Source organism: Eubalaena glacialis, chromosome 5, assembly GCF_028564815.1.
Source record: "Eubalaena glacialis isolate mEubGla1 chromosome 5, mEubGla1.1.hap2.+ XY, whole genome shotgun sequence".
In the NCBI taxonomy this organism is placed as follows: domain Eukaryota; kingdom Metazoa; phylum Chordata; class Mammalia; order Artiodactyla; family Balaenidae; genus Eubalaena; species Eubalaena glacialis.
In genome coordinates, this window is record NC_083720.1 from 127,169,578 (window position 1) to 127,189,208 (window position 19,631).

The 19,631-nt window shown below is 35.5% G+C and overlaps 1 protein-coding gene across 4 annotated transcripts in view; it reads right to left on the minus strand.

Annotated features, from left to right (window-relative positions):
• BANK1 (B cell scaffold protein with ankyrin repeats 1) overlaps positions 1-19,631 on the minus strand; it is a 314,550-nt gene that overhangs the window by 38,744 nt on the left and 256,175 nt on the right. For 2 of the 4 annotated variants that reach the window (XM_061191673.1, XM_061191672.1), the window contains exons 8-10: positions 12,206-12,284; positions 8,574-8,879; positions 4,541-4,846 (exon numbers count right to left, since the gene is read on the minus strand). In XM_061191673.1, coding sequence (XP_061047656.1) covers positions 4,541-4,846; positions 8,574-8,879; positions 12,206-12,284 — 691 coding nt within the window. Of the gene's footprint in view, positions 1-4,540; positions 4,850-8,573; positions 8,883-12,205; positions 12,285-19,631 lie in introns of all 4 variants that reach the window. The other 2 variants (XM_061191671.1, XM_061191674.1) reach the window with 1 other exon arrangement.

The window sequence follows — 19,631 nt, forward strand, 5'->3', positions numbered from 1 at the left end:
AGTTATTTGCTTAGGTAATATCAGCGAATCTGAATCCTCCTTGCGAAGCAGCATTGGGAAAACCCACTTTTCCTCCTGGGCCTTTCTTTCCCGTGTGTCTCCTCTACTCTCACACTTCATTTCAGACGCTTCTGGTCATCAAATGTGTGCGGATTTTCCCCCACCAAGCAGCCCTTCAACACCATTTGGATATCCTCCAATTGAATTTAATTTCATTCAATTCTGAGAATATCTACCTGGAGGTAGTGTCAGATCCCACAGACTAAGAGCTCAGTCCCACAAGCCTGCTTCCTCTCTACTTCAGATGCCAATCCCAAGTGGTAGATTCCCAGGTTACCCACAATTTCTGTCTGATTGGGTTACAAATTGGAGATTCTCATAACCCCCTCCTCAGGTTTGATTAATTTGCTAGAGTAGCTCATAGGACTCAGGGAAACACTTATTTTAAAGAATATGATAAAGGATACAGATGAACAGCCAGATAAAGAGATGTATAGGGCAAGGTCTGGGAGTCCCCAGTACAGGTAAGTCTGTACCCATGGAGCTTGGGTGTGTCACCGTTCCTATGTGGACCTGTTTGCCAACCTGGAAGCTCCTGGAAACCCCTAATATCAGGGTCTTATTGAGGCTTCCTCATATAGGCATGATTGGTCATTAACTCCATTTTTAGCCCTTTGCTCTTCTCTAGAGAATAGGGTTAGGGCTGAAAATTCCAAGCTTCTAATCACTGCTTGGACTTTCCCATACTAACCCTCCTCCAGGAGCCATCCAGGAGTCCACTCAGAGCCACCTCATTATAACAAAAACACTCCTACCACCCAGGAAATTACAAGGGTTTCAGGACCTCTGTGTCAGGAACTGAGGGTAGAAACCTATATATATATAGGTTTGGAATACATATATATATATATATATGTAATGGAATATATACATATATGTGTGTGTGTGTATATATATATATATATATATATATATATCCCATTATCTCACAAAAGCCAACATGATTTTCCTGTATCTCTCTGGTTTATTTGCCTAGTCACTTTGCTATAACTTTCTTGAGTTTCTGAAATATAAGTTGGGATTATGCATCCTGCACTCTTTTTCCATCCCCTACTCCACATCCTTCTCTTCTGGCTACTTTAACACACCCTGGATGTGCCAGCATTCTGCTACAACTTCTGTGCTCTGGCAAGAATTGGGGTAAATTAATGTTCTTCTAATTGAATGGATGGCTTTCTGGGAAATGGTGGATATTCTATTTAATAGATTTGCCTGAGCTAGGAAAGAAAAAAGGAAGCCGTGATGAAAGACATTTACCCTGTGAAATGCAAAGAACATCACAAAAGAATTGGCTGATGAGGTAATGTTTTACTAATGTGAGAACAGAATGATCAACAATCAATAGCATAAAAGGGAGAAGCAAGCAAGTATATTCCAGTGAAAGAGAAAAGGAAGAAATAATGGAAAGGGACTTTGATGACCTCATTTACAGTTCAGTTTTTGCTACTGATCTGAAATATGGAGAAAATAACCATACGTGCTTTTATATACTTAGGTGCAAAACAAAAACAAAAACAAAAACAAAATCACAGAATGTAACACTGATTCCTGTCTGCATATAACACAAATGTTGTGAGAACAAATTAGATTGTGTAATTGAATGAAAGATTTCTTGTAAATGTTGAAGGGTGTTGGGCTTGGGATGAGATAAATAGCCTTTAAAAGTTCTTAGAAACTCAAGATTTCTAAGATTCTTTAAAGTTCCTGTGTGTGTGTGTGTGTGTGTGTGTGTGTGTATAAATGACAAATTGTACCACTGTTATGTAGGGGATTTACATAATTAACACACAGAAAGACTTTATCATTTGGTACTCAATAAATCTTTATGTAATTAATAAATATATGAATGAGGAGGAAAACCATCTCAATTCTCTTATTTAATATGGGGCTTGGTTGACAGTCTAAAGCAGTCATTGTCTCTAATTCCTTCTCTAATGAAATGAGGCAATCATCTATGATGGACAGTTTGTCCTTGGAGAAATTGAATAGAAGTAGTTCTGACCATGGCACACAAGGCACAGTGGGTGGAAGGAGTTATACACTGGACTGAACACAGGGAGAACAAGTTAAATAGTGCACTCTGAGTGGTGAAATTTCCCAGTCTTTTTCCCACACTCTGATATCAGTGTGCTGGCAACCAGGTACGTAAATGTAGGTTAGAGTTAGTTGGAATTTATTCTAGACATATTGAAAAACGTAGAGAATAGATCTTTCTAAACTAACACTTTGGGGTAATTCCGTGAAAAAGCTGGTTACCTCATTACCCTACAGTGCAGTCCACAAGTTAGCAAGTAGAGTTTCCGTTCAGATTTTTGGTGCTTCATTCTTAAACATGAAAGCATCACTAAGAATAGTCAGATATTTTATGGGGGTATCAAGCATTCCAGACGAAACAAACAAACAACAAGCAAAATAATAGAGACAATATGAGAACTAAAGAAAAATAAAAATCACAGAAATTTAAAAACTCAAATCAAAGCAAAATGAAACAAAAGCCATGACAAAGATATTGAACTTCATTGCCTGCACCACCACTAAAGAAAGAGAAAAGAATGATATAGAACAAGAACAAACGGAAAACAAGAATGCACTCGTGGAAAATAAGAATATGACAGTTGATAGAAGGATGACAAGATAAAGAGCAAAAAGCAGAGAAACGCAACATGGGAGTCTATATTGTGGTCCTGAGAACTCCCTAGAGATTGAGATACAGAAGATGATGTACCTCTTCAAAATTTTCCAGAATATAACTAAATTCTTTTATTGAGTTATATATCTAACTTCCCTCTTCAAAATTATTTATTGGGATTTAGTAACCTTGTCAAAGAGCTAGTACAGTTGTCCCTTGGCATCTGCAGGGAATTGGTTCCAGGACACCCCTCCCCCATACCAAAATCCGCAGATGCTCAAGTCTCTTTTCTAAAATGGTATAGTATTTGCCGATAACCTCTGCACATCCTCTCGTATACTTTAAATCACTCTAGATTACTTATAATACTTAATGCAATGTAAATGCTATAAAAATAGTTGTAAATACAATATAAATGTTATGTAAGCAGTTGCCCTGGAGGCAGATTTGCTTTGTGGTACTTTCTGGAATTTTCTTTTATTGAATATTTTCTATGTGCAGTTGGTTGAATCCTCAGATGTGGAATCCACGGATATGAAGGCCTGACTGTAATATCCTAGAGCCACTATGGTAGACAGTCTGAGAAGTTCTAATTACAGCTTATTCCCTCCCTTAATAATCTAGATAATTGTTCCAGCTGACATTTTGTTTTAGCTGAAACCTTTATTAATTTGTTATTGTTTCCTTTTTTATAATAGTGTATTGAACATTATCAGCAGTAGATCACTGTTAAGTAGGTATCTAGTACATTGGTAAAAAACTTGCTAAATTTTCTTATACAAACTTCTCAACACATACCGCTTAAACAATAGAATGGTTTCTTTTGAACATGTTAAGCACAGATGAGTAACTGTGTTCTTTTTGAGTGGATTTGTGGTATATATTTAAATACTCTGTTTGAGTACCCGGTTTAGGCTATTTGAATGTATAATATATTGCCTCTCAGCTTTAGTTGTCACCCCAAAATTTGTTTGATTCCAAACATTTTGTTCAAAAATCTCTAATAAAGGGTCAAATTGTACTGTATATTTATTTGCATAGCTGTTGCCTAGAACTCCTCAAGGATGCAGACATTGTTTTATTCTACATTCTCAGTCTCTAGGATGGTACCTTAACCCCCAAAGACACTCAGTGCATGTGCCTGTGATACACTGATGAATAAAAGTCATGTCTTAGACACTAGGGACTCATGGAGTACACCAAACCAGAGAATACAAGAGTGTTAGGAAAGAACAGCAAAGTCAGTATATCCTGCTGGGGTTACAGATATAAAAAAGCTCTAGGGATTTGCTAGTTTTTTATTTAGATTTAACTGAGATGAGAAAGGAGAACTGAAGTCTAAAATGAAGTAGAAAGTCTATCATGGATGAAGTGAATCTTAATCATTGGGGTGAAGTGCAATTATCAGAGGAACTGGGGTTGCATATCTAAGATTCTAGTACTCAAAACTGTTTAGGGTTTTAAAGTTATCTTAAATGGAATGAGGGGCAAAAAGTAAAGTACCTACCTTCTCTTCTTGTGTTGCACATTATTCACAGGTGTTGAGCTTCCCTCGTACAGAATTATGGAAGAAGCATCAAACAGTATTTCTCCACACATATTATGGTTTCATGCTCTTTGGATGGTTTGTCAAAATTATCCTCCTTAATCAACAATTACAAACCAGAGCCCTACATATTGTTCTTATTTTCTTTATTCATCATATTTTTAAATTTAAAAATGGTCCAATACAGCTTACCTATGACTCGAAAAGATGCTTTTCATCTTTGGGACTTTAGATCCCACCCAAAAAGAGGCCACCCCTCAAAAAACACACACACAAACAGTAACAGCAGCAACAAAACAAATTACCTTGCGCTATATAAGGTGTAGTTTCCTCTTTTGGAGGGATATTTGTGGGTCGTGGTGTGGGAGCAGGAGGTCTGTTCATAATGAATGACCGACTTCCAAGTTTTTTCTTTGTACTCCTCTTGGCCAGTATCGTGTCATATTCATTGTCATCAATCTCAGCAAAAGTGTACGGGTCTTCCTCCTCTTCCTGATCTTTTTCATCTTCTTTCTGTTCTTCTTCTCCTCTGGGTTCACCTCCTGTTTCATGTCTTGCACTGGAATCACACCAACTTTGGCTTCTTTCCATTTGGCGTTCCAATGTTTTCCCTGCTTATGAAACATTTAGATGGTGGTTACTCATACCTTAAGCATTATTGGTGTCCATCTGTCACTTGCTTGAACCACACCCCCAAACAATTTATATAGTATCCTATAAATTCCAAAAAGAGAAAAGTGAACCATGTAATTTACTAACATATCCTCCAGCAGTTTGTAACTGTTAATTTGTCAGAAGAAGTTTGTTAAAGAAAGACCTGGATTTCTTTGAAAATATATAAATAAGCATATAAATAGTTTCCACATAGTTTATGAATGATTTAATATCAGGAAATCAAATTATAAAACTAAACCTCAAATTCCAAATGCTTTGAAAGCTTGTGTTTTTCAAGCATAATGCTCTTAGATTTTTTTTTTTTAATTTGAAGTCATATTACCTTTTATAGGGATTAAACTGGGTATTTTGCCTAAAATTCAATTTCTCTGAAAATGACAGAGGGGAATAGCCAAAACCACCATTGTTTGGTTTCTTACACTACGTCTCACTCTGGCTCTCTTGATTTCTATAAGCCAACTTAACCTCATTCTTTGATAAAGGACACTGAAAGTAGGGTTCATGACATAAAAGAAGGCATGGAAAATCAATGGCCTGAAGATTAATTCATATGAAAAGAACAGTCTTTCATGGTTTTTATATTCAATAAAATCTTTACATAGTTTTATAGGAATGTATTAAAATATTCTAGCAGCAGTTTATTTAGAAGACAAAGATATTGTATACTGTGTCAATAAATAAGTTGAAGAGAATTTGGATGGCTCTCTCTGCCAGACCAATGAGAAATTTTTTTTAAAATGTGCCCTTTTGACAAGTGTTTTGCTTAAAGTATTATTGAGAACAATAAAAATGGAAAGGATTTCAGTTATTGACTGAAAAATCATTAATTTTCTGTGTTGTTCTAAGATTCATGCCCATGAACTAAAGGAGAACTAGTCTCCCTTCTCTTTGGTGAGAATCTGACCAATAACTTTAGTTTACTTAATGGATATTTTAGTGGAAAAACTTAGGAGATAGGGAGAAAGACAAGCTGTTAGAGCAGAATAAAAGGATATTATTATAAGAAGATTCAGCAATTATTTTGGGTAGGCTTATGAGGAGAGACCAGAGGAGAGTCCAAGATCATCTCTCAACAGAGTCTTAGCTTGTTTCAGTTAGTTTAACCCAAGAAGTATGAACGCCAACATGCCTGGCATTAACTTTAAAATCTCTACGACTTGCCTTTTCCCTTATGAATAATACGGTTTTGAGATTCTGACTTCATGATTTCTGTTTCACTGACAGCATCCCAGGTGAAACCAGATGAAGTGTGTGGGAAACACTTGCACAGTGTTTCATTTTTAGTGGAATGTGTCAACTATCTTACTTTTATGAACTGACTTCCTGAGCTGTTAACTCTCTTTGTTCCTCCACCCACGTCCTTCCCCAACTCTTTCTAAAGTTGGGCTTGCACTAGAAATAATACATTTCACTTTTCATTCCCCAGTGTATAAGATTGTACTTTTCATGTTGGAGTTGGACCTGAGTTTTCTCAACTCAGGTTGTACATTAATGAATAATGATTAAAATATATCACTCCTATAATTCCAATTTTTGAAATAATTGGGAAAGAATGTGTAAGAAAGATAAGAATCCCAAAAGCCCAGGAAACCTGTTCATGGAATTATTTGACACATTCTAATTACGGGCCCTAGGGTCTTGGGTCTTAGTCAAAAGAACATTATAATGATTGTTGCCTTGAAAGTTTCTTGTGAAGATAAAAGGACTGGATGTTCTTTATAAACTGAAAAGTGTTCTATAATGTTCTATATTATTGTTTTCTCCAATGACTATGTCCATAAATCCATCATAAGGAATTTGATGCTTAGGGCATTGATGAGGTGGCCCCTCTTTTTCAGTTACTTGAGGGCATATGGAAGGTACTCTTAAAGAACAATTCCTGAAGGTATCACTAGCTAAAGTCAAAGAACCCAAACAAAGTCTCTGGCAAAAAATAAGTGGTAGCTTCCAGTCTTACTTTCAAAGAACTTAATCAAAGAATTTTAAGAAAAAAGATTGGCATTTTACTTTCCATTTACTTCCAATATTAGCACTACGAAAAAAATGATATTAAAAGTAATGCTGCATTGAAAATGTAAAAATACAGTTTTTAAATAAAAGGAAGGGGTTTTTGTATTATTTTGCTTTTTATATTTGGTACTTTTCAGAAGATGTATTAGCCAACATTATACTTCTGGTCCTAGGTATCTGGTGAAAATTACTCTCTGTGGAGTAATTTTAGACCTCCTAACCAACATACCATATGTGGAAATTGACATTAGAAAAAATATATTAATATTAGCTCCTTTAAGAGCTTTAACCTGATATAAGACAAGTTTGCTTTCTTAATAATTTCTTAATAATTAATTTTAATAATTATATAAAATTATCCACATCTGTAAAAGTGAGAAAAATATACTAGAATTTTGTTGTCAGTGTACTACTAAGCTACATCTCTCCCTCGCTCCCAGTATTGATAACCCTACTTCTTTGATCTATCTCAACAGTATGTAAAAGCTTGGCACAGTAGGTGATCAATAAATGTTTGCTGAATGAGTGAATGAATCAGAGAAGTACCATTAGGCTTCCCATACTTTCCATTAAGCAGTACTTTCCATCTCTAAATATAGTGCATAATCTTAGCAAAGTTTCACGTTAATCAACTTGAACTTTTATAGAGATAAGGCCTTCAAGGACACAAATGCTAAATTTCATAGCTTCAAAATTCACTTTTAAAACAGTCTTTATAGACTTCTTTATATAGCCTTTTAGGACTTGACAACTAGAGTGACAAATGGGGTTTTAATAACAGATATTTCTTTCATCCTTCTTATTAAATTTTCTTTGTAAGACCATTTTATGAATTTGGAAAGTAAACATGAAATAGTGATCAATAAAGTGGGTGGTAATTGGTGACTCTAGGAGTGAGCATGGAAGTCTGTCGGGCTGTTGAACCTTCCAGGCAGATAAGCCTCATGTGGAAGCTTCTCTCGATGCTCCCTGCCCTCCACTCCCACCCCCCACCCCCCCATTACACACCTTAGTTCCTGCATCTGGGAACAAATGCTGTCACAGCCATTTAACGGTTGTTCTTCCACTTTAGCAAGACAGATTTTTTTGACTTTGGTCTCAATGCAGCGTGTGATAGACCCTTTACCACTTGCTTCCCCTGCAGCTACCAACTGAGTGAAGTGTCCAAGGTCATTTTCAAATCTGTAACACATTAGCCTTTCTTTTTTGTCAGAAAACTGAGAGTATTTTTTAAAAGCAAAGTTGTTGCTTACTTTTCCACATGATGCTTGAGGTTCGTTTTATGTGAAGAATTACAGACTCCTTCCAAGTTTTATTTCTTTATTTACAGAAAGTTTTGTAATGAGACTTTTTTTTCCTGGAAAAGAAAAGAAAGAAGAAGAGAGAGGGAGAGAGGAAGAATGGGAGCGAGGAATAGTGAAGGGGGAGGGCAGAGAGAGAGAGAGAGGAAAGGAGGAAAGAAGGAAGGAAGAAAGGAAGGGAGGAAGGGAGTTAGTGGGAGGTATCTCTTACCTGATTTCTGAGGCCCTAGTTGTTAAAGAACAGGACGGAAGCTTCTCTGGGTTTTAAAAGTTGATCTTTGTATGGCTTCGCCACTATATGCTATGTCAGCGTGTCAAAGTTTTGTAGTTGTTGTTTTAACCTTAACCTTACCTTGTAATGTGAAGTGAGGTTTTTCCAGTTGGAAGGCCGCTGTTACAGGTCGCGGTGGAGGGAGAGGTGGTCTGCTGCTCACGAGGGGCTCTCGGGAATTATTTTCTGGGTTGTCTCCAGGAATGAACATGTACAAGTCATCATACTGGTTCTCACTCCCACTGTCGACCTCTGGTGGGCGGTGCTTGGCCTCCGCGCCTGATTCACGCTCTTTTTCTCCCTCTGCCGTTTCATTCACCTCTGCTCCTTCGGCCCTCTGCCTGTAGGGCCGCCAGCTTTCATGATGGAGAGCTGGGTTCTGTATAGCTGCTTATGATGAAGATTGTATGATTTCATGTAAACACACCATCTGGAGGCATTTCATATTTTCTAACTTTGTACAGAAGTGGTGGTAATGTTAATTAAACTTTTATGATCTGATACAGGGGAAAGCTGACAAATGCGTAATTTGGGTGAATAGTCATTCTTGGGCTTTTATAATATTTACCAAAGAAAGCTCCATTATATCTTGCTACCTCAGTTTTTGACCCTTTCATACACATAATGATATATAATATTCTGATACTACATGTATATAAAAATATTCTGATTCTCTAGAGTTATTATTTAAGCAGATTCAATATATGACTGCATTACCATGTTTTTATTAGAAAACAATATAACTAACCTAATACGTAATAAGTAAGTGATGGAAAAGGTAAAGGCAAGGAACAAAAATCTTAACTTGCCTGTAAATAATGCAATAAAATGAATCTGTGATTTTTATTTAGTTATTATTTTAACATCTTTATCACCAGATGACATCTTAATTCTTGAAAATATTACTTGAGAAAAGTGTTAATATTTTTTGATGGGGAAGGCATCCAGATCACCAATAGTAAGTAAATATTTCTAAGGCTCAGCTCTCTCACCAAAAAATCTTTTCTGTCCTGAAACTTAACCAAATGATTCAGTCAAATTTCCTCCATTCTAAGAATCATGATTCCATTATTTGTGTTTATACTGTACACAGTAAAATGCTCTCTAACCACTCAGGAAGAAAATAGAAAAAATATATTATAATGCAATAACTTTAAATCTTAAAACTTTTTTCTTTATATTTTCTTTATAGAAATTCTGCTCTAAATAAAGTAATCATACGAATTTAAAATGAACTTTGGAATCTCTGTACTGGAGGGAAAATGGGAATTGCTGTCATGAGTGCAATAGAAAAGCAAATAATTGTTGTTTTAAAGTGTCGCTAAACTAAAATATAGCTAAAGAAGGCAAATGGCAGAGTACAAAGAGGAATCTTCTTTTAATTGAAGAGTTACACTGTAGACATTTTTCAGCAATGAGACAAAAGTTAGTCATGTGGGAAAATCATGCCCATGACAGTACTACATATTTCTACATGAATTTTATTTTTAATTTCTCTCTTTCTTTCATGTGAGAAAGAAGGAACGTCTAGCTGCCGGTATTAGAACTGCAAACCAAGATTCTTTAATTACCAGCCTGGGTAGAACAGGTGGACTTTCATTCTTGCACAGATCTCTGCCCAGACCTCATTCAGCTTTCTGGCTGTAACCCCAAACACAGCCTGAAACACAGTAGTCTCTAGAAATGTTGATGGAGTAAATGATGGAGTGGCTGGAAAGAAATCATTGCTGATGCTTGCAAAGGGGCTTCGCTATTTCAGTCTGGGAAAATCGATCATCAGCTTAGAATTACATTCATGCTACAGGCAATTACTTGTAGCCACTCTTAATGTTTATGTATTTGGTGTTTATATTTTACATAAACACTGTCTAAGCAAGCAACAGAGTCTCCTTGGTCCTTGTCAAATATGCCCAAACCTGGAAGACAGCCCTGGAGAGTCAGATGTGGTTGGTCAGTGAGTTTTAGCAAGCTTCATAGCAATGGTGATACCAATGGAAATCTGCTGACTTAGGGTGTTCTATGCTTCACCCTCACTCCAACGAAAGAGTCAGAGGCCTGAGTCCAGTTGCACAGAGTTTCGTATATGAGACAGTTCCAGGTCCAAACTGTCTGTAGAAATGAGGCTGTGCTGTACCAATAACTGAAATAATGTCTTCTTATTATAGGTAGTACTTCAGAGGATTAAATGGCATGATAAATATATGGTCATTATCAATGATGGCCTTTATCATCACTTTCATTATCATTAAAAATTATAACAAATCATTAAGTCAGTAAAAAGATAATAAAATGTATAACTTTAAAACAGTGCATCAATTTATTACATTAATATTTAGCGTAATTTTGTGTTCTGCAGTACTGTTTGAAGAGTTTACCGATTTTGCCAAAGTATGCTAGTTAAGGCATTGTGTTTAATGTTATTTGCCTGGCGGTCAATAACGTTTAGTGGAGCATCAACTGCGAACTGTTCAAAGTGCAAATGACCTGAGGCAAGAGCCTGCTTGATGTGTGAGATGTCACTGTGGCTGTGAACAAGCGGGAGAGTGGTCAGAGATGGGGCCATCAAGATTATCTAGGGCCTTATAGGTGATGATAAGGATTACAAGTACCATGGGAAGGTATTGGAGAATTTGGAGCCGAAGAGTGATTAGTTCCTTTTTGAAGCATAGACTATTAGGGGCAAATTGGGAGGAAGCTATTCCAGGGTTTCTTAACAGCATATTACTGGCATTTTTGACAAGATAATCCTGTGTTTCATGGGGGCACATCCTGTGCATTGCAGGATATTTAGCAGTATTTCTAGCAAAACTCCCTTCTCAAAATAATGACAAAAAAAAATTCTCTCCACTCATTGACAAATATCCTCTGTTGGGGTTAGAAAATAGTGCTTCATTGAGAGCCACTGTGCTATTGCAATAATCCAGGGGAGAGCAGATGACAGCACAGACGAGGATAAGTAACAATGAAAGGGTGAGGAAAGTCTGGCTGTTTTGTGAAGGTACAGTCCACAGTACTATCTGACAAATTGGATACGGGGTAGGACAGAAAGTACAAAAGGGTGACTGAAGTTTTTGGACTGAATTGAACAAGGAAGGAGTCTTCATTTACTGAGATGGGGAAGTCAGCAGGTAGAGTAGATTTGGGAGTGGTGGGAATTAGGGTTTTCAGATTTGGAAATGTTGGGTGGGAGATGCCTATCAGACTTGCTGGTGAAGATGGTGAGCAAGCTGCTGTATACCAGTGGAAACAGGCATGATAGGCATTATGTACACGGAGGAAGACTCTCAATTAGTTTTCTAGAATATAGAATTACATTCTATTACAGCCAGCAGGGAGCGTAGAGAGTCCTAATACAAACTTCTCATTTCCTAGCTGAGAAAACCAAGGTCTGAAAAGAATGTGACTTTGTTTAAAAAAAAACTGAAAAAATATAGTTGTCAAATAGAATATTTATATCAACCTGACTTGTGTATTCTCTTTGGGTGGGAAAAACTGCTGGTTTGATTATTAAACTCTGAACTTATTAGAAATATTTAAATTAGCAAGATAATGTAGTAATATCTCTACCAGATGATACACTAAAAGTCATTCAGTTAATTAAATGTCTTTCCATGCTCTCCATGCTTTTCTATGCTCTCTTCAGTTTTACTTTATCAGTCACGCATACCTTAATACAAATGTTGTTTATGTACATAACATATTGGAACACTTACTAGGAGAACATGTAGAAAATGAGGTAATATCCTCTTCATAGTCATTTTCTTCCTCATTATTTCTGCTAACTTCTTGGATCTGAGGACAAAAAGGAATGTAAGTTTCAATAATATGTATTAATCTTAATAAATCTGCATTTTCACACATACCAAATTGACAGCTAATACCTTACATGTCTTAGCTATTATATTTGGGCCATCTATAATTTTTTCAATGACACGGTATTAAAAGTGTAACTGGAACAATATAACATTTACAATAAAGAGCTTTTTAAATGGAACTTTTTTGAAATTACTTTAAGATTCACAGCAATAATTATGAAATTTTTACAATAAATAACTCCTGAATAAAAATGAAGGCAACTATTTCTTTTAAAAACCATGAGCTTTGCTTCCTTTGAACATTTCTGGTATCTTTTACCAGTTCAAAAGATATTCTTAATTACATCAAGCATTATAACACAGTATAAGACAGTGAAATTTTAAAGTGGTTTATTTTCCATCTTTAAAAGGAAAAAGGAAACTGAGTAAGGGAATTTATGTTTGTCTTTCTGAAATCAGTTCCACTACACTTAGAAGGGAGAATTACTGAGAAAGCATAGAAACCCGCTTTTTTTCCTCTGGAATTGCTAGTGTTTGCTTATAATCTCTGAAGGAGGCATGGGGTCTAAAGTAGTGGAACATATTGGTGTTTGTTGAGAAAGCTAAGTAACTCCAGTGACAGCTCTATTTGTACAAAAGCATGCAGAGAAAGAGACGGAGCTTGGTTGCATTAACATAGGTCACCTTTCGTTACCATGAACTCCAAGTGATTATTCAAATGATTTATGCTTTTGTTCTTAATAAAATTGAAATGATTAGTCCATTGGCTCTACGTTTGGAATGTCCCTTTAAATTACTTTTCTGTACACCAGGAACTAACACGACATTGTAAATCAACTATACTTCAATTAAAAAAAAGAAAATGAGCTTCTGCATCAGGCTCACTATAAAAATATTAAAGAGATTTTTATTTTCAAGATTCCAGTGGAAATCAAAGAATATATATATAATCTATATAACAGAATATATATATTCTTTTTCATATTATTTTCTATTTAAATTATATTTTCCCCTTTGTGGACTCAATTAAATGCTAATGTAAAAAATCATGTAACTTTACTAGGGAGATTGATATTTGGTTGATATTTGTATGCTTGATATTGATGGTTGGTATTTGTATGCTTGGTATTTGTATGCTTTGGTATTAAAAGCATTGTTGATATGGTCATTTTTTGTTTTCAGTTAGCCTGACCTCTATATTTCACAAGGTAGATCAAGAATACATTAAAAAAAATCCATAATACTCTTAAAATCACATCAAGGAAGTTTTTACTAGTTGAATAACAGGAATGCTTTACAAAGATTTCAGGAATTACGTGAAAATTTCCTCTATACTATTCACAAGCCTAGACACTATGAGTTCAAAATCAGTCTCTTAATAAAGAGTCTGTGGGCAAGTATGTAGGGGTGTGTGTGTGTCACATACTGAGGTTGAAACATAATGGAATCATTTTTATGTTATAACTTAAACTTTATGACATTTGTGCAAACAAACACACAAGCCTAAAAATGTCTTGAAGGAAATGGCTTCCAAATTTAAAAAATAGCCAAATTTGATTTGGGCACTTTCATAAATATTATGTAAAACTGATATTTTGTATAATCAGGCTATATAGAAAGCAATTGTTTTCTCAGGAATGAAAGGATCTTTCGACATATTTACACTAAAAAACAATTGTGTCTTACTAGAATTCCTTACACTTACAATCATATTTATTTTGGAAAAATGTGTTATATCTAATGATATATTAATAACTGGTGAAATCAGTGATGGCTTAAAAGTATGATGGCACTCTGACATCTAATCACTTTAATACTTTGTTGTGTGGTACAGTGGACAGAGAATGGATTTTGAAGTCCGTCTAAGAACAAATCGTAGTTCTATTATTTATTAGCTGTGTGACATTGGGCACTTTACTCTAAATTTCAATATTCTATCCTGCAAAATATGGATAGTAATATCTATACTATCAATTTGCTGGGAAGGTTAAATTAGAAAATGTAAGCAAAACACATTATTACATCTACCACATAGTGAGTGCTCAATAAATGTAATCTACATATGTTAGATTTTCCTTTCGTCATTCACACTTAAGCAAACACGGTGACCACACTGATTTGATGCGGGAATCATCAATAATGAGCCAATAATTATTTAACTTAATTCTTCTGAACTGTGTGCCTTTGGACGTTCTGCTGTGACAGAAAAAGAACTGGAATATATACTTTCTGATCGAAGTGTGGCAGTATGATTTTATTATTAAAAACATCTGTATAATTTACAAGCTAATAGAGATGATAAGAATCAGAGGAAGAAATATTTAATTCTTTAGTAAGTTTCTTTATCTGCGGCTAGAGTCTGACTTTATTCATTAATTTATCAAATATTTATGCAGGCCTACTATGTGCTAAATACTCTATTAGTAATTAAGGTAAATAGTTAAAAGTTTAAAAGATACACAATTCGCACTCTCCAAAAATATCCCATTTTTATTGGGAGGGGAAATAAATCATAAAATGATTAGAATACAATATTTTATTTATTTCATTACCATAAACCCAATCCTTACAGGTGAAATGTAAAATTAAGAAATAACCAGATAATCAGGGAAAAGTTTTATTCATTTGCTTTTTGGGTGAGGAGATTGGATTAAAAAATTATCTTGACACTTGCCATGATTGCCACTTCTCTACATGAAAAAAATCCAGCTTAAACAATAAAATCTATTAGCTGAACATGCTCAGAGTAATATTCTAGGCCGTAGATAGTCCTTGTAGCACACAATGTTTGATAAAATTTAAATCATTCCTTATCAAAGATAAAAGAACTTCTTGTTGACTGAGGTATATAAAGCTCCACATGGCTTTGGCATCTAGTACAGTACAAATTAATCATAATATTCTGATTTTAAGGGAGTGAATAAAAACAATCTTCATATGGCAGTTGGTTTCTAAATGCTTTTATGAGCTTCTGAAGATATTGTAATTAGCCCAACTTTTGTCCAACTTTCCACAGTGTTGATTATAAATGATTTTACCAGCTTTAAAGCACATGACAGTCTGTTCAGAGACATATATATATGTCTCTGAAGAGTAACAAATTGACCTTGTAATATTTTATTCATTACCCAAAATGAATGCACTAGGCTTCAGAATCTGCAATAATATTCCAATTGAAATAGTAAAGATTTTTCCTACTAAATGTTAAGAATGAACAAAGTTATACAAAAGCTGTGCATGAGAGCAAACATACAAGTCTCAAAAAATTTTTCAAGGTCATATTGTAAACGTATATCTTAGATTTCATGACATCTTTTAAGAGAATTTGTTTTTCCTTAGGCCATCCAGGAATATGGCCTAGAAGCAGACTTATGTAATTCCTCATGAAAGTTTCTGTTTATATTATGGGAAATGGAATCCTGAATGTAAAAACTAAATAGGAACTCTGTCTGTGATTGAAAGAGGAATGAGGAAGAACCAAATAGTTGTGGAGCAGTTAAACTCAGATGGGGAAAAAGTGGACATTTTCCTTAGCATGGACCAAAATTTTGTTAGAATAAGCCGAGGATATATGCTCTGTTTTTTAAGACAGAATCTTAATATAAAAAATTAAGTGATGAAAAGATAATTTGACCAGGTGTACAAAGGTTAGAAGTCTCATTCTACACAATGAGAAATTCAATTTTTTAATTGTAACCAACAAAACAATCTGGTGCAGTGAAAAGAAGAGGTGCCAAGGGGACAAGTGATGGTTTCATCTGAAAGTTAGTAAAAAGGGAGAAAAAACCAGCAGGAATATTGAAACCTATTTCCTCAAACTTAGGAAAACAAATCTGAAAAAATTTAGCTTTCAAACAGATTCTTGAGGGTTGGCTTCTGTAGCTGGCACATCTCTTGTTCTGACCTCTACTCATTCAGTGTGTTCACCCAGCTCTTCTCTCAACCTGAGACCACCCTCAAGCCAATCTCCCTGAGTGGTGACACATAGGGCTCCAGTCCTGGTGCTGACAGCTTCTGGTCTTAGTCTCTGCCCATCAGCTCTAACTAGAGTTGTGAACTTCAAGCTTGGGCACCTGACCCTTTTAACTACACTCTAGTCCTATCGTGATAATGTTTGTTTTTAATCCATCACAGTTGTGGTTGCACTTGTGAGGTACTAAAACCTTTATTGGGCCATATGCTTGGTTTAAATTCAGCCATCTTTCACTAAAATGTGAATGATAAAATTAAAATCCATTTCTCTGTTAAGGTGGTAGTTGTAAAAGTAAAAAAACAGTTATCTTCATTTAAAATTATGGAATCCAAAATCTGAAAGGAATCTGTGGATGTCTAGTTTATTTTCTTGTTCATACACTGATATAATGCTAAAAGCATGTGCCACAATAAAAATGTAATAATTTAGATAGTTCTCCAAGCAAGTTAGTTTTAAAATGTAGCATCAAGCATCTTTTCTGACCACAACGTTATGAGATTAGAAATCAATTACAGGAGGGACTTCCCCGGTGGCCCAATGGTAGAGAATCCACCTTCCAGTGTGGGAACACAGGTTCGACCCCTGGTCGGGGAGCTAAGATCTCACATGCCACAGGGCAACTAAGCCTGCCTGCCACAACTACTGAGCTCGCGCACCTCAATGAGAGAGCCCACATGCTGCCACTACAGAGCCCACGTGCTCTGAAGCCCATGCGCCACAACTACAGAACCCATGCGCCCTGGAGCCTGCATGCCACAACTAGAGAAAAGCCCGTGTGCGCCACAACTAAAGAGAAGCCCAAGCGCCACTACAAAAAGACTGCGTGCTGCAACGAAAGATCTCACATGCCTCAGAGAAGATCCTGCATGCCACAACTAAGACCCAACGCAGCCAAAAAATAAAGAAAATACATAAATATTAAAACAAAGAAATCAATTACAGGAAAAAAACTATAAAAAACACAAACTCATGGAGGCTAAACAATATGTTATTAAATAACCAATGGATCACTGAAGAAATCAAAGAGGAAATAAAAAATAACTAGAAACAAATGACAACGAAAACACGATGACCTAAAACCTATGGGAGATGCAACAAAGGCAGTTCTAAAAGGGAAGTTTATAGCAATACAATCTTACCTCAAAAAACAAGAAAAATCTCAATAAACAACCTAAACTTATACCTAGAGCACCTAGAGAAAGAAGAACAAACAAAACCCAGTTAGTAGAAGGAAAGAAATCATAAAGATCAGAGCATAACTAAAAGAAATAGAAACGAAGAAAACAGTAGCAAAGATAAATAAAACTAAAAGCTGGTTCTTTGAGAAGATAAACAAAATTGATAAACCTTGAGCTAGACTCATCAAGAAAAAGAGGGAGAAGACTCAAATCAATAAAATTAGAAATGAAAAAGGAGAAGTTACAACTGACACTGCAGAAATACAAAGGATCATGAGAGATTACTACAAGCAACTATATGCCAATAAAATGGACAACCTGGAAGAAATGGACAAATGCTTAGAAAGGTACAATCTTCCGAGACTGAACCAGGAAGAAATAGAAAGTATGAACAGACCAGTTACAAGCACTGAAATTGAAACTGTGATTAAAAATCTTCCAACAAACAAAAGCCCAGGGCCAGATGGCTTCACAGGCAAATTCTATCAAACATTTAGAGAAGAGCTAACACCTATCCTTCTCAGACTCTTAAAAAAATTGCACAGGAAGAAACACTCCCAAGCTCACTCTATGAGGCTGCCATCACCCTGAAACCAAAACCAGACAAGGGTATCACAAAAAAAGAAAATTACAGACCAAGATCACTGATGAACATAGACACAAAAATCCTCAACAAAATACTAGCAAACAGAATCCAACAACACATTAAAAGGATCATACACCATGATCAAGTGGGATTTATTGCAGGGATGCAAGGATTCTTCAATATATGCAACTCAATCAATGTGATACACCATATTAACAAATTGAAGAAGAAAAACCATATGATCATCTCAATAAATGCAGAAAAAGCTTTTGACAAAATTCAACACCAATTTATGATAAAAACTCTCCAGATAGTGGGCATAGAGGGAACACACCTCAACATAATAAAGGCCATATATGATAAACCCACAGCAAACATCATTTTCAATGGTGAAAAACTGAAAGCATTTCCTCTAAGATCAGGAATAAGACAAGGATGTCCACTCTCACCACTACTCTTCAACATAGTTTAGGAACTCCTAGCCATGACAATCAGAGAAGAAAAAGAAATAAAAGGAATCCAAATTGGAAGAGAAGAAGTAAAACTGTCACTGTTTACAGATGACATGATACTATACATAGAGAATCCTAAAGATGCCACCAGAAAACTACTAGAGCTAATGAGTGAATCTGGTAAAGTTGCAGGATACAAAAGTAATGCACACAAATCTCTTGCATTCCTATACACTAACAACAAAAGATCAGAAAGAGAAATTAAGGAAACAATCCCATTCACCACTGCAACAAAAAGAATAAAATACCTAGTAATAAACCTACCTAAGGAGAAAAAAGACCTGTACTCAGAAAACTATAAGATACTGATGAAAGAAATGAAAGATGACACAAACAGATGGAGAGATATACCATGTTCTTGGATTGGAAGAATCAATATTGTGAAAATGACTCTACTACCCAAAGCAATCTACAGATTCAATGCAATCCCTATCAAACTACCAATGGCATTTTTCACAGAACTAGAACAAAACATTTTACAATTTGTATGGAAGCACAAAAGACCCTGAATAGCCAAAGCAATCTTGAGAAAGAAAAACAGAGCTGAAGGAATCAGGCTCCCTGACTTCAGACTATACTACAAAGCTACAGTAATCAAAACAGTATGGTACTGGCACAAAAACAGAAATATAGATCAATGGAACAGGACAGAAAGCCCAGAGATAAGCCCACGCACCTATGGTCACCTCATCTATGACAAAGGAGGCAAGAATATACAATGGAGAAAAGACAGTCTGTTCAATAAGTGGTGCTGGGAAAACTGGACAGCTCCAAGTAAAAGAATAAAATTAGAACACTCCCTAACACCATACACAAAAATAAACTCAAAATGGATTAAAGACCTAAATGTAAGGCCGGACACTATAAAACTCTTAGAGGAAACATAGGCAGGACACTCTTTGACATAATTTGCAGCAATATGTTTTTTGATTCACCTCCTAGAGTAATGGAAATAAAAACAAAAATAAACAAATGGGATCTAATTAAATTTAAAAGCTTTTGCACAGTAAAGGAAACCATAAACAAAATGAAAAGACAACCCTCAGAATGGGAGAAAATATTTGCAAACAAAGCA